General features: G+C 41.8%; 1 protein-coding gene across 2 annotated transcripts in view; it reads right to left on the bottom strand.

Annotated features, from left to right (window-relative positions):
* The window catches only part of PRKCA (protein kinase C alpha), a 152,917-nt gene that overhangs the window by 12,058 nt on the left and 127,724 nt on the right, over positions 1-13,135 (bottom strand). For both annotated transcript variants that reach the window (XM_071451209.1, XM_071451207.1), the window contains 5 exons: positions 12,026-12,117; positions 10,397-10,459; positions 9,656-9,794; positions 3,646-3,726; positions 2,173-2,280 (listed from right to left, as the gene is read on the bottom strand). In XM_071451209.1, coding sequence (XP_071307310.1) covers positions 2,173-2,280; positions 3,646-3,726; positions 9,656-9,794; positions 10,397-10,459; positions 12,026-12,117 — 483 coding nt within the window. The remainder of the gene's footprint in view (positions 1-2,172; positions 2,281-3,645; positions 3,727-9,655; positions 9,795-10,396; positions 10,460-12,025; positions 12,118-13,135) is intronic.

The following is a 13,135-nucleotide window of genomic DNA, read 5'->3' on the forward strand; positions in this document are numbered from 1 at the left end:
CTGCTGGAGGTGCAGGTGGTGCCCAGGACCATCCTTGCTGCCTCACAACTCACTCCTGAATTCCACCTCCAGTCCCTCAGATCAGTCTTACAGATCTCCAGAACAGCTCCTGCCCTATCTCAACAATCAATTAAACATCATAAATTCCAATGCACTAAAGCTCCATGAAGTACAACCCCCCCACACTCCCATTTCATTTTTCTGGGGCTTGTTCAAGACATCTCATTACAGAGCCTCCAATTCTTTGGCACCCAGCTGACAACATCTAATCTGTGTTTCCTCCCTTGCATTCTTAATGACATCCTGGTCAATACCATACCCAGTTACAGAGATTAAACAGACCTGGGGAAACAAACCAGCCCCAAATCCACCAGCCTGGCCTGATTAGAAATTAGAATGTGCTCCCTAATTAACAAGTTCCTCAGCATTTTCCAATTGGTGTGTACATTGGGAATTGTGCAATGTAGCCTTAAACCCTCACCTCCAGTTTTGTGGGGACTTTTTAAAGCTCTTTTACAAATTATATATGATTAATGTACTGCTGGGAGTGATACCTCAACAGATCTTCTTAAAACCCCAGTACCACTTTAGTCTCCTTCTAAATGATGAGTTGATCTGATTCCAATTTTGAACCTAAAATAAAAGTGACTCTAAGCAGGTTTGGAAGCAGCTGTGCACTGGGCAGGAATCACAGCCTTCTTCAAGATTAACAGCAACATTCCCATTTTTGTTACCTTTTCCAAACCCCTTGCTTGAACAGTAGGTGATAAAAGAAAATGAGAGTATTGATTCCAGTAGTTTTAATTCTTTCCAAAGTTGCTGCATTTACCAAAACCAACAAACTCTCAATCAGTGGAATGGAAGTCAAGCAGACAAATCAATTCCAAGAGCAGAGTGGGCACGTTTGTCTTGCCCAATGGTGCCCAGTCCTGGGAGTGCTGAGCTACCACTGCCTGCAGGGGTCAGAAACTTTCTCATATTGACTTCTTAGCTCAGGAAGAACTCCCACTGAAACCTGAGATCAATTTGTCAGTTTAGCAGATGAAGAACATGTCAGTATTGCAGAGACTTGCTCAAAATCTCAAGGTGCAGGGTAATTTTAGCTTTCTGCCCTCCCTTGACACGAGCACACAGAAGCAGCAAACAGGGGAGCTGAAAACAGGGCAATTTCATCAGGTTCAGGCTGTGCTGTTTGAATATGTGATTGTCACGACAAGGCAGCAATCTGAATGTACTTTACAAAAATACATCATGTTTATTTTTTGTTGGCCAGCACATCTACACTGGGATAAGCTCCAAAATTAGCATGGTCTTTCATTTTACCTTCTTGTTCCAAACACCTTTTCCTTGATGATTTTCTTTAATGGACTAATATCCAGCTCATGTATAATACTTCATAAATGGTTGAAAATGATAGAAAGAATGTAAATACCAAATTAACTAAGTGCAGTGGTGTTTTATCAGTGTAAGTCAGACATCAAATAACCCATTACAAGCAGTGGATTGGAAAAGCTGCAGACTGATGGTGCTCTGGAGAATCACATGGAATCAAAGGAAAGTCAAATGAATTCTTTTTTCTTAAGCTAATCCCCTGAAGACAAATCTATTATTTTCCTCAAAAGTAAAAAAAAAAAAAAAAAAAATTAATTTAGTATCTAAGAGCAATTTTAGGCCACACAGGTACCACTGGGTCAGAATTTTGCTATGGTTTCCTTGCATTTATGCTGAAGATTTTGACATAAGTCTTCACCTACATTTAAAATTCATTCTCCTCAACTCCTGAGCTCTGATGCTGTCATTAGGCATTCTGGGCTGAGGACTGGCTGGAGTATCTCCAGCCAAGCTGAGAAATCTCACCCTGCAGAACTGGGGCTGTGCTGCTGTGGGCTGAGAGGCAAAGCAGGGGGAGACTCTTCACACCATGGTCCTGTTTATAAATTCTGCTCTGCATTTGGCAGCCACTGACTCTGACATTTGTTCTTTCCATAAAACAAACAGGCACAGTGGGAAGAGCCCAGCACTTACCAGTGACACCAAGTGACAACACAGCTCAGCACTGCCTGACAGAAGTTGCACTTTAAAATACTACAGTGCTGTGTCAGAGCCAGGCAAACCCAGTGACTCACAAGGACTGCCAAAAGGAACTTAATGAAAAATAACATTTTATCTCACCCCCTTGCAGATGGAGACTGCTTCTTTGGACAGTGATTTTGGGTAGGAAACATTATGCTCCATTATGGACTGGAATAGTTCATCTTCATCTTCCCCATCAAATGGAGGCTGTTGAAAATAAATCACAAGTGAGTAACTCACTGAGTTTTCCTTTTTGTGCTTTTAAACTCTCCACTTTTTATGAAATGGCATGACAACACCATGCCCAAAAACATCCACATACAGCAGTGCTCCTGGTCCAGGAACATCCCCCAAACCCACAGCAATCTGCAGCCTGGGTATCTGCTGACCCAGAAGCTTAGTGGTTGACAGTCTCAGATTAAAATCAAGGAGAAATGCTCATTTCTGTCCCAAGAATGGCAGCCAGGTTAATGAAATGTGTGCAGGATTATCTTTGTCATCAGCTTTAATCCATTTTTAAAGCTACTGTGCACCAGGCAGGCAAAATACTTCAAAGGGTGAAGTTTGGAGAATAACTTTCCATCACCTTGTGCTAAGGTATATCCATTCCTCACTTCATTCCAGTTGGACTCCACTTTGGTTTATGTCCTGGCTGTGGATTCTGCTGCTGAGACTATCACAAGAAAGGGCTGCACTTTATTTTAAAATACAGGGGTGGGAAAGTGCCCATGGATAAATCCCCAGGATATGGGCCCTGTGCAAGCCCAGCTAATGGTAAATCTCCTTCCCCACAAAGCATTCAGATGAACAATATTTGCAATTCAGCCTGCAAATGTTAGCAGCTGCAGTTGCTACACACTAAAACTTTTAAAATGTTCACTGGAATTTTGCAGAGAAACTCTTAAAGGCATTTCTTACAAGTGCATGTTTTAAGCTAGGAAAGTGCCTGCCTTTACCTAACACTCCCTGAAAGCCAATTGCAGGGATCTTTTTCAACTCAAGACTAAGAGAACTCCTTCAGGCTGGTGCTTTTCTGCCATTTCTTGCAGCACAGGGCTGCTTCCCCACCCCAGTGACTCAGAGCAGCCTCTCATTAACTGTGCAGAATGAGGGGTCTGTAACTGAGCACATTTCCAAGTGCTCAGACCCATATTTTACCCCAGGACATACAGTACAAAAACTGTATTCTTGGGACTTAACTGCAATGCAGAGCTTATACACACTCTTATTATGCTTCCCTGTGGTTTCAAACTCCTAAATGGTATTTCTTCCACTTGACATGCATTTTCCTGCTCAAGTGTCTCCCTTTCAATTCTGAAGATGCCTATTTATAACATTATTGCAGTACAAAGGAGCTGTATTCAAAGGCTGAGCTTGATTATGTGGGTGCAACATAAAGAGCTTAAAGCCTAAATACATTCTCAGTTGAGTCAGTCAAGAGTACAAGGAGATAACAGCAGAATGAAAGGCTTCAATCCCATCCTGTAATGGTCTAAACCTTTAGGGAGCCTTGAAACAGAGCAGCCTTGGAGGGCAGGAGGAGGTCACAGAGCACGGCAGGGGGAATCTTACCTGGCCAGCCAACATCTCATAGAGCAGCACACCATATGCCCACCAATCCACAGACTTCCCATAGGGCTGGTAAGCAATAATCTGCATAATCACAAAAAAAAACAAAGGAAAAGCCCCTGTGTTAACTCACCCCAGCATTAGGTACATGTGTGACATGCAGAGAAGGACAGATTGCCTTGAAAAAGGCCAGAAAGACAATCCTGTAATCCTCACTCCAGCTAATCACGGGTTTCAGTGGGAGTTGGATTGTTTTGCAAGTGTTAGGCTAAACCCACCCACAGCCTTGGGTACCCTGATATCTTGGAAAATACAGCTCAGAGACTTCCTGGGATGTGCACTTGAGGCCAAAGGAGGAAGCATGGCAGCACAATGCAGGAGACAAGGCAAAACCATTATCCCAACTGTTTGTGTCAAAGTCTGAAATCATGAGGCTCACTTAACTTATGGACTATCAATAATGAAATAATTTCAATAATTTATTTTCAATATTTGTATTTTTGTTCTGCTGTAAAGTGAATCAAAACTTAGGAAAAGAGCAAAACTCGAAAAACCTCAGTTAAGTTTTCCCAAGTTGCATGATTGTGATACTCAGGACAAAACAGCAGCTATACCAAAAAGAAAGGGGGTTCTGCTGTTCAGACTAATGGAAATGTCAAGTATTTTCCATGCTCTGGGTTCACATGTGACTCACAGAGCAGTACAAATTGAGTTGTGACACAGGGAAAGGCTGCAAGTGCCAGCAGCACCCAGGTCCCCCCCTGCGTCATCCTCTTTAATCAGGGCCTCCTCAGGGATCACAGGTCATGGATTTAAGAGCAGCATTTGGTGATGCTGTGGAGGAGTTTGGAGGTGCAGGTGCTCCTCAGATCTTTCTAAACAACTGTGAAGGGATTCTGTGAATTGGGAAGGGATAGAGGACAGCCCAGTCCCTGCCCATCCCCACTGAAACAGCATCAGAGCCTTTGACTCCAACCTCTCTCCCTTCTGCTCTGGAATGAGCAGGGAGCTGAGGCAGTCACAGCTCCAGAGGGGCTTGCATTTCATTCTCCTGTTTGCTCGTGTTTTTGTTCTTTGTGAAATAAATTGCCCAGTCAAGTACACATCACACATCCTAAATTTTTTAGTAGTCTGAAAGAGAAGTTGAACTGCCAGGTTCTGTAGTTGCTCAGGAAAATAGTGAGTCACCAGTGCAATAAAGCAGGACTGCCTGGCTACTAAAGAAAATTATGGTCTCTGTGTGGATATATGTCCTTGCTTGAGATACAGCAGCACATAATTTAAAAATTACTGCAATGTTTCTAACCCAAGGATTTCAAAATCAATTGTGCTTTGGAATGTATTAGACAGGCAGAGATAATAACAAGATTCTCATCTGGAAGACCCTACATAAAGGCAGTCCATATTAGTTGTCTCTTAGCAGTAATATAGGCTTAAAAAAATATTTGGGACATTCATTTCATCTTACAGTGACGTACTTGGTTACTCCTCCTTCATTTCCATCACCAGTAAGTTCCTGCCTTTTGATTTATTAAATCAATATTGCCTTTTGAAACACCAAACACTTTCAAAGTTTCATCCAGGAAAAATACTGGCCTTCACACACAGAAAATGACAAAACATTTCATCCTCAGTCCTTCTCTGACAATGGCTTCCAGCCTTATGGAACAGAATATTGTATATAAAAAGGGGATATTTTTCAGGTCATTGTTTTGCAAGGGCAGAACATTTTGTACAACAAGTGCAGTCCAGGTATGTGGTTTTGGGAGGAACAGCTTCTTCCAATTAGCAAATGAGCAAAAATGGATCCACAGCAGTGAGAAAGAGAATGCTGCCACACTGCCAAGGTTCTGTACCTGGCAGCCAGGTCTGTCCAGGAGCCCACAGCTCAACTTCTGTCCCTGGTGTGAAGGAGTTTGATGGGATTGCTGAGAGGAGGAAATGACTTAAATGCTGCAATGCCATGTCCTACAATGAAAGCTGTACCAGAGCACCCAACAATGCTGATTTTTATCCAGCAAGAGGTGAGTCAAGGCTGGGTTCTCCTCCAAACAGCATTCCCATCAGGAACTGCAACCTCCCCTACGAAATCTGCCTTTCTCTGTCTGGAGAAAATATCAAACAGAATCAGGAGAGGCAGAATTAATATGAAAAAAGCTCCAATGGATGCTCAAAATCACAGAGTTTTTCTGCTCTTTGAGCAGAGCAGTGCCCCTCTGAGCTGGCACACACCTCCCTGGCCTGGATGGAAGAGTGGGAATTGAGACACAGATACAAATACAGCCACCAGGGCTGCAAGAGTCCCACTGCAAATGCAGTGACAACACCTTTTCCATTGAATTATCTCCATGTAGAAAAGGTGCTGCTCACAGTCTGCTGCTGCACATGGGGAGTTTGCTCCCTTTAATCCCATCTCAATACCCCCAGTTTGAATCAGCAGCTGGGTCCTGGGGAGGCTGTGGCTCAGGGAAAGCCAGACCAGCCCTTTGCCACGTGTGGAAGCCATGGATGAGCTCCTTGGACTGGGAGCTGCTCCCAGCACCAACTGGGAAGTGCAAGCCAGAGGGAAGGATGCTCACTTCAAGGGAGGATTTACATGTGGGAGGAAGCAGATGAGCCTTCAATGTACACTCAAACATGCACTGGTATGAAGTCAGCAAGTTCTAAATGTTGTGTTTTCAGTAGCTCCCTCCTCATCACCCAGAATTCATCGAGTGCCACCTCCCAGCTGCTGCACCCAGAGCCACCCCTGCCTGCCTTGCAGCAGCTGCCAAAGTCATTCTGTTCTACCTGCATGGACAAATTCTGGTGTCTGTTGGAGCAGCTGGGTATGAGGTGAACCTGTCCTGTCTCACCACAGTGTGCAGAGCACACCAGAGCAGTGAGGGAGCTCCTGTCCCTAGAGATGAAGAACTGCACCCTCCTCCATCTATTATTTCTGATTTTCACTGGCCAGGCAGAAGTGGAAAGTTGATGGGATCATTCTCTTCCCTCCTTCTCCATCATCAATTTAAATGATTGCCTTTTTCATGTCCTTTTGTATTTCAAATGTCCCATTTTACCCATCTATTGCCATGCATTAAGAGCTTCTGCCTTTCCAGGTTCTGTGCATTTGAGCACTCAGAAAGAGCACAGGAATTTCTCTCATCAAGCAAAATTGGCAGAAGGGGTTGCTTTTTTCCTTTTTTTTCTCTATTTTGCCTCCAAGGAAGGCACAGTTAAGAGCAGGACACAGAGATTAATATCAGCAATTTGTAGGAATGTTTAGATCATTGCAGCTAGTAGCCAGTTGGGATGAAAAGATTATATCCCAGAGGCAAGAGGAAATCTTTTGTGAGCATATATGATGTCTGCTGGAAAAGTTAAAACTCAGTTATTAAAAGAAATAAATATTACTATCACAAGAAACAGTCAAATGCACTTTCCAAACCTTTGTAATACCTATTTGCCTCCCACAATCCTGGCAAACTCAGGGTTGAAACTAAAGGTTTTGAGGCTGTGAGATGGAAGAGAAGGGAAATGGAGTTTGTAATTTGAATTCCTCTGAAATTCAGAATCAGCACTGTGGCTGCTGCAGGGATGCTGATGGTGGGGTTCTGTGCTGGCAGAATCCCTTCCCCCTAATCCTCTTGACATCCATCTCCTCCTGTCTCTCTTGACTGGTCAAGGAAACACAAAGTACTAATTGATTTCACAGCTATTTTACCCCTCTGACCATAAATATTAAAGTTCAGCACATCAGGAAATACTCTGTACAAGATAACCACTTTCTGCCTGAGAGAAGCTGTCAGACCTGGGATCCCACCAGTTTAACCTCTGCACACTCCTCAAATTGCACAGCACAAGAAAATTAGCAATAATTCCAGCCCATTATACACCCAGGTAACAGCAAGTGGCAACTTTCCCACTCAGAGCAAAGGGAAAACATTATTTTGCAGCACACCAAATTGGGGGGTTCACTTTGCTGAAGGCAGCGCTGCATTGCTCTGCTTTTCCATGCAGAGCTGGGACAGGGGACACCAGCTGAGCTGTCCCTGCAGGGTCCTGGCAGCTCTGTGCTCTCTGATCCATCTGTGGGCAGGTCCTGCAGGGCAGCGTGGGCTCCCTCAGGCCCCACAGGAGTCACCACATTCCTCCCCCAATGCTGCTGAAAAGAGCTCATTCTCCAGGCTGGAGTGCAGCCCACTCTCAGGATTCTACTCCAGATACCTTCAAGAGTTTATTTAGATTTAGCTCCTTTATCTCCACCCAGCAGGGATGTGACAGTGCAAATGAATTCTCATTAAAATCTATTAGAAATTTCTAAATTTTAGCCCATGGAAACATGGGCTGAAACACCCCTGCAAGTGAAACAGGAACCTTCCTTTGAAGTTCATCACAGAACTAGTCAGCAAACAACTGTCAGTCACAATAATGTCCTCAGAGACAAAAGAAAATCAGCCAATTAAACAAAATAAAAGCAAATCTGTTTTTAAGATAACAGACTAATTTCCTCTCACTTACTGGATGTTTTGGTAAAAGGCTTATTTCCTTATATGAAATTTCCAAATTAAGTAAAATAATTTGCTCCAGCATTGAGGCCACACTGAGCATTCTGGTATTGACAAAATGTTCTTTGGCATTAACTGGCACAAGACAATTGCCACAGAAAGGACACTTTAATTTGTAATATTGGCTTCATTTATGTTTTGACAGAAGAAAATGAAATACTATTCTGGCTGTTCTGATATCCTTCTGCAAGCAACAGCAAATGGGAAAAAAACAAGGGTGTAGAATACACAACATTTCACGCTGAAAAGCATGAATTAGCAACCGGGAAAAAAACAAACTATTTTTCATTCCAATTTCAGAGATGACAAAATTCACCTTAGACACTAATTTACTTGTCTGTGTATAAATCTCCCCTATTCCAACAAACATTCAATTACAGCCAGAAATGCTCCAGCCAGAGCTGCCTCTTGCTCAGTAGCCAGTGAACAACTGAGTCTCTTGGATCAGGATCCAGCCTCTTGCATCAAATCTGCTGCCAAACAAATCAAGACTCCTGAAAGCTCAGTATGCACAAAGACCAGATTTTAATATTCATATATTTGAATTATATCCAAATCACCACATGTGCTTGTTTTCAATTCTTTAGGCCTCAACTACTGAAATACAAATCATACCCAGACTTAACTCTAAGCTCATATTTATGCCAGTGCCTTAAAGCACAACTGGGCTTCTCATGATCAGATTTTCATTTCAGACCCACTGCAGTTGGTTCAGGCTTCAATGTCATTTTCAGTGGCTTGAAAGCTGCACAGTATGGCCAAGTCACGGAAAACTCAAGGCAAATTATGGATTTATTACAACAACTCCATTCAAGGCTGGAACTTTCAGCTTTTGGAAGAGGATTTCAATGACAGGAGCTCTCCTGAGACGAGGAGCAGCAACTTGTGGCAGCTTGCAGGACATGGCTGGAGGAGACCACAGTGCTTCTACAGAGAGGTCAGCAAGAAGCTTCAAGACCTCATGAATCCTTTCCCCAAAACCAGTGAGTGATTTGTGTTTTCCTGAAAATGCCAAATTAAATAAAGTTGTGCTGGCAGCTGGGTGAACCTATGGAGGAGTGGATTAAAGCAGCATTGTTTGCTCCCAGTGAAATATTTACTGATCTCAGCAACACCCATGTTTGTGTAACTTCACAAACTGCAAAGTTTAGTATAATAGTATTTCCAGGCTACAAATTTAAGATCAGAAGTTGGTGAGCCTGTTTTTTTTTTTTTAAGTTTTTGGTAAAATGAGCAAAATCTTATCTCACAAAAAGTTAGTTTTTCAATTAACTAGGTGTTTCTTAAAATACTGAATAGTCTTATTGGTTACATTGCATTAATTCACAAATATACCCAATATACCTGCAGAAGTTAAATGGTGCCATCCATGGAGTAAGAGCCACCCAAACCCAGTGGTATAAAATGTGGAGAGACAATTTCCTTTAAGGGATTAAAAGGTTCTTGAAAGGGTCAGTGTTTACCTCAGGTGCAATGTAGTCTGGAGTGCCACAGAAGGTCCTGGTTGTTACTCCATCCAACATGTGCTCCTTGCACATTCCAAAATCAGCAATCTTGATGTGTCCTTCTGAATCCAACATCACATTATCTAATTTCAGATCTCTGTGTAGAATCACAGTAATTTAAGGTTAATGTTTGGGTTCAGCTGGGGTGAGCTTATTCTGAGTAAGGAATATTTGCAGCTCTTTGGGAGTGGAGGTTCAGGGTGCACACGTGGGGCTGGCTCAGTCTGAGAATGGCCTTAAAATCCTGGAATGGGTTGGAAGTGACCTCAAAGCCCATCCAGTGCCTCCTGCTGCCACAGCAGGGACACTTCCACTGTCCCAGGCTGCTCCCAGCCCTGTCCAGCCTGGCCTTGGGCATTCCAGGGATCCAGGGGCAGCCACAGCTGCTCTGGGCTGCACAAGGAATGAAGAGGTGGCTGTGTCTGATCCCTCATCTGAGACTTTTGGATGTGTAATATTGTTAAACATCACCCAGAAATACAGAAATAGAGTTTACCATTTGCAAGAGGTTTTATTTGAGTGGGGCAGAGCAGAGGTGTCAGAAAGGTCAGGTGAAAAAGGGCTTGGGTTTCCACCTCACCAAAAAGAGCTCTACACTGATGGCTTTCTGTTTTAAAAATACACTGAAGTGTTAAAGAAACTGATCATTTGGGGATTTTAAAAATAGTTCAGATATTACTTATGTCAGATCACACTCACCTATAAATAATCCCTCTGTTATGGAGAAAGAATAACCCAATTGAGATCTCAGCTGCATAGAACCTGTGTGGGGGGAGAAAAATTCAGCAGATTTCTTATTGCCTCCTGATTTTCTTCTGGCAAAATAAATTGCAAATGAATCATGGTAAAGGATGACAATATTGTAGCCTATGAACCATGTGATTTATATTGTATGTATACAGGTGACATGAAGACATTTCACTTCAGCTGGACCTTAATAGATACATTTTAAGTATTTGATGATAAAATGATGCACAATCTAAAAAAAATGGAAAATGGCTCCCTGGACCACAAAAAACAGTGCAGCTGAAGCACAGCTTTTTTTGCACTAACTCTGCTGCAAAGGTCCTTATCTCTAATCACAGATTGATGAATTCAGGATGCAGCTCAATGTACATTGCAATTCACATGGCATGAAATAATTTGCAGAAATAGTGTTCCTTTATACAGCCTGTTAATGGATTAATTACACGAAGCTAATTAAAATGATTACCATATAAAATATAATTGCTGAATGCAGTTAAGAGGTATGGAATACTGGTGGCTGCTTGAAGCTGGTTGCTGTGGAACTGTGCAAATTACGAGCGAGAGGATTATTTAAAAATGAGATTAATTTTTAGGCTCAGCACAAGGGAGAGGAAGCAACTGAGCTCTGCACACTCCATCAGAGGTGTTTGTGAACACGTGTGAAGATGCAGCACAGGCAAAAGCTGTCATGAAGCACCACAGATTTTGCCAAGTGTTGGCAAGTTGCATTAGCTGGAGTCAAGGATGATCTGACACCATCTCAGTTTGATTCTGTGAGCTGTTAAAATGTTTGTCTGCATCTGAAACACTTCTATTTAGAAGGCCTCTCGTTTAAACAAGCCCTGATTGCTTAAATCAAAATGAGAAATTATTTTAACTGAATGCTTAAAGCAGTTGGTCACCCTTGATTTTGAAGTTTCATTAGTAAATGATTTATGAAACACTAACAAGTGGTGATGAGGTATTATAAGGATGGCTAAAATGGTACTGATGGATCTATTCACTCTTAAATATGCTACAGATAATTTTCAGTGGCTTACTCATGTGCCAGATGTACAATTACCTGAAAAGAATCACGCAGATAAACAACTCCTAATTCCTTATTAATTCCTCACAAATATATCACAGAAATTCTTACAAGCTATACATTGAATTTATCTTGTATAAACTCTAATTTATATCACAGAGCTGAGTCTATTTGTACTGCCTTTCTCTGTGGCACTAATTCAGACTTAAGTGTTCTACTCACTGTTTTTTTTAACATTTGCTTTTAAAAACAACATCAGAATATGAAGTAACATCTTTAATTTCCTGCTGCCCTGCTTAAATTCTTGTCACTTTTCAATAAGCCTCTCCTGGCTTTGTTTGTGCTGTATTTTTGAATAAATACACAGCTACCTTTGGTCTATGTGTTCAAACAACACTTTAAACACAAACTTCAGATTTTGGGCCTTAAAAACAAACAAAGGCCAGACTGAATTTCTGAATTTCCCAATCCTGAGCCTGGGAAGCAGAGGAAACCAAATCCTCCTAGAGTGTAACATCAAGATGATGGTATGATTCAAATACATCAACACTCACACTGCTTGTGGCTCCTTAAATTTTCCTACTTGCTGGATGTGATACATGAGATCCCCACCATTGACATACTCCATCACAAAATACAGCCGGTCCTAGGACAAAGTATTGAAGAGGCACAGAAATAGATTAGAGACAGGATTAGATATTCACTGATCAGCCAAAAAGAAAAAAAAAAAAGTCACTAGCATGTTATTAAAAAGCTTTTAGGATTATTAGGGAAAAATTATAGATCAGGAAATGGAATGTTTTGTACAACCTTCAAGAGTAAATGATTGATGAGATCTGTCTAGTTTTGCCAATTTTAGTGCCATGCTTTTACAGATTATTTGTCTCCGACGGTTTCAAGAATTATACAAATATAGCTCAGTCTGAAAATCTGTCTCTAAAAATAAATGAAAAAAAAAATCCAAGATGGTAAAAAATTCCAAATTGCTTTGAGGCCATTTTTAATTGCTGCTAAGAAGTTTTCCTTTGGAAGATGGTGTGGATGAGGCACTTGAGGACGTGGTTTCATGGGGAATGTGGGCTGGTGGTTGGACTTGGTGATCTTGGAGGACTTTCCCAGCCTCAGTAATTCCATAATTCCATGTCATCCAAGAGGCTGGCACAGTGACACTGGGCCATCAGATCAAACCTCAAATGTGTCACTGGGAGATGTTCTGCAATGTGATGGGCAAATATCCACTGCACATATTTATAAGGAAAGAAGAAAAAAAAAGCCCCTCAGTGTCACCAAAAAGTGACAGCAAATGAAATTAAATCCACCAACACTGACTCATGACTAATAACCCCACAATATAATAACAGCCATTAAGACTTTTCAAGTACTATCCTCAGAGCTTTGAAAGTATTTGTGAACCTTTGGGAATCTGGGCTTGAGGCTCTGACTTAGCAAAGCAGACACATTTAGTCATGCTGGCCTGTTCCAATAACTTCATGAAGGAAAATCTTTAAAATTGTTTTTTATATTTAAGACACAAGGAGTATTTACACGTGAGATTTCTTCACCATTTTCTACGGGCAGAGGCTACCATACGTGGGTTGGATGATAATAAATGTTACTGGAGGGATAAAATCCATGACCAACAGCCTGGGAAACATCAGGGGGGC

Source organism: Agelaius tricolor, unplaced genomic scaffold (assembly GCF_023055355.1).
Source record: "Agelaius tricolor isolate 1412-34295 unplaced genomic scaffold, bAgeTri1.0.p SCAF_32, whole genome shotgun sequence".
Taxonomy (NCBI): Eukaryota; Metazoa; Chordata; class Aves; order Passeriformes; family Icteridae; genus Agelaius; species Agelaius tricolor.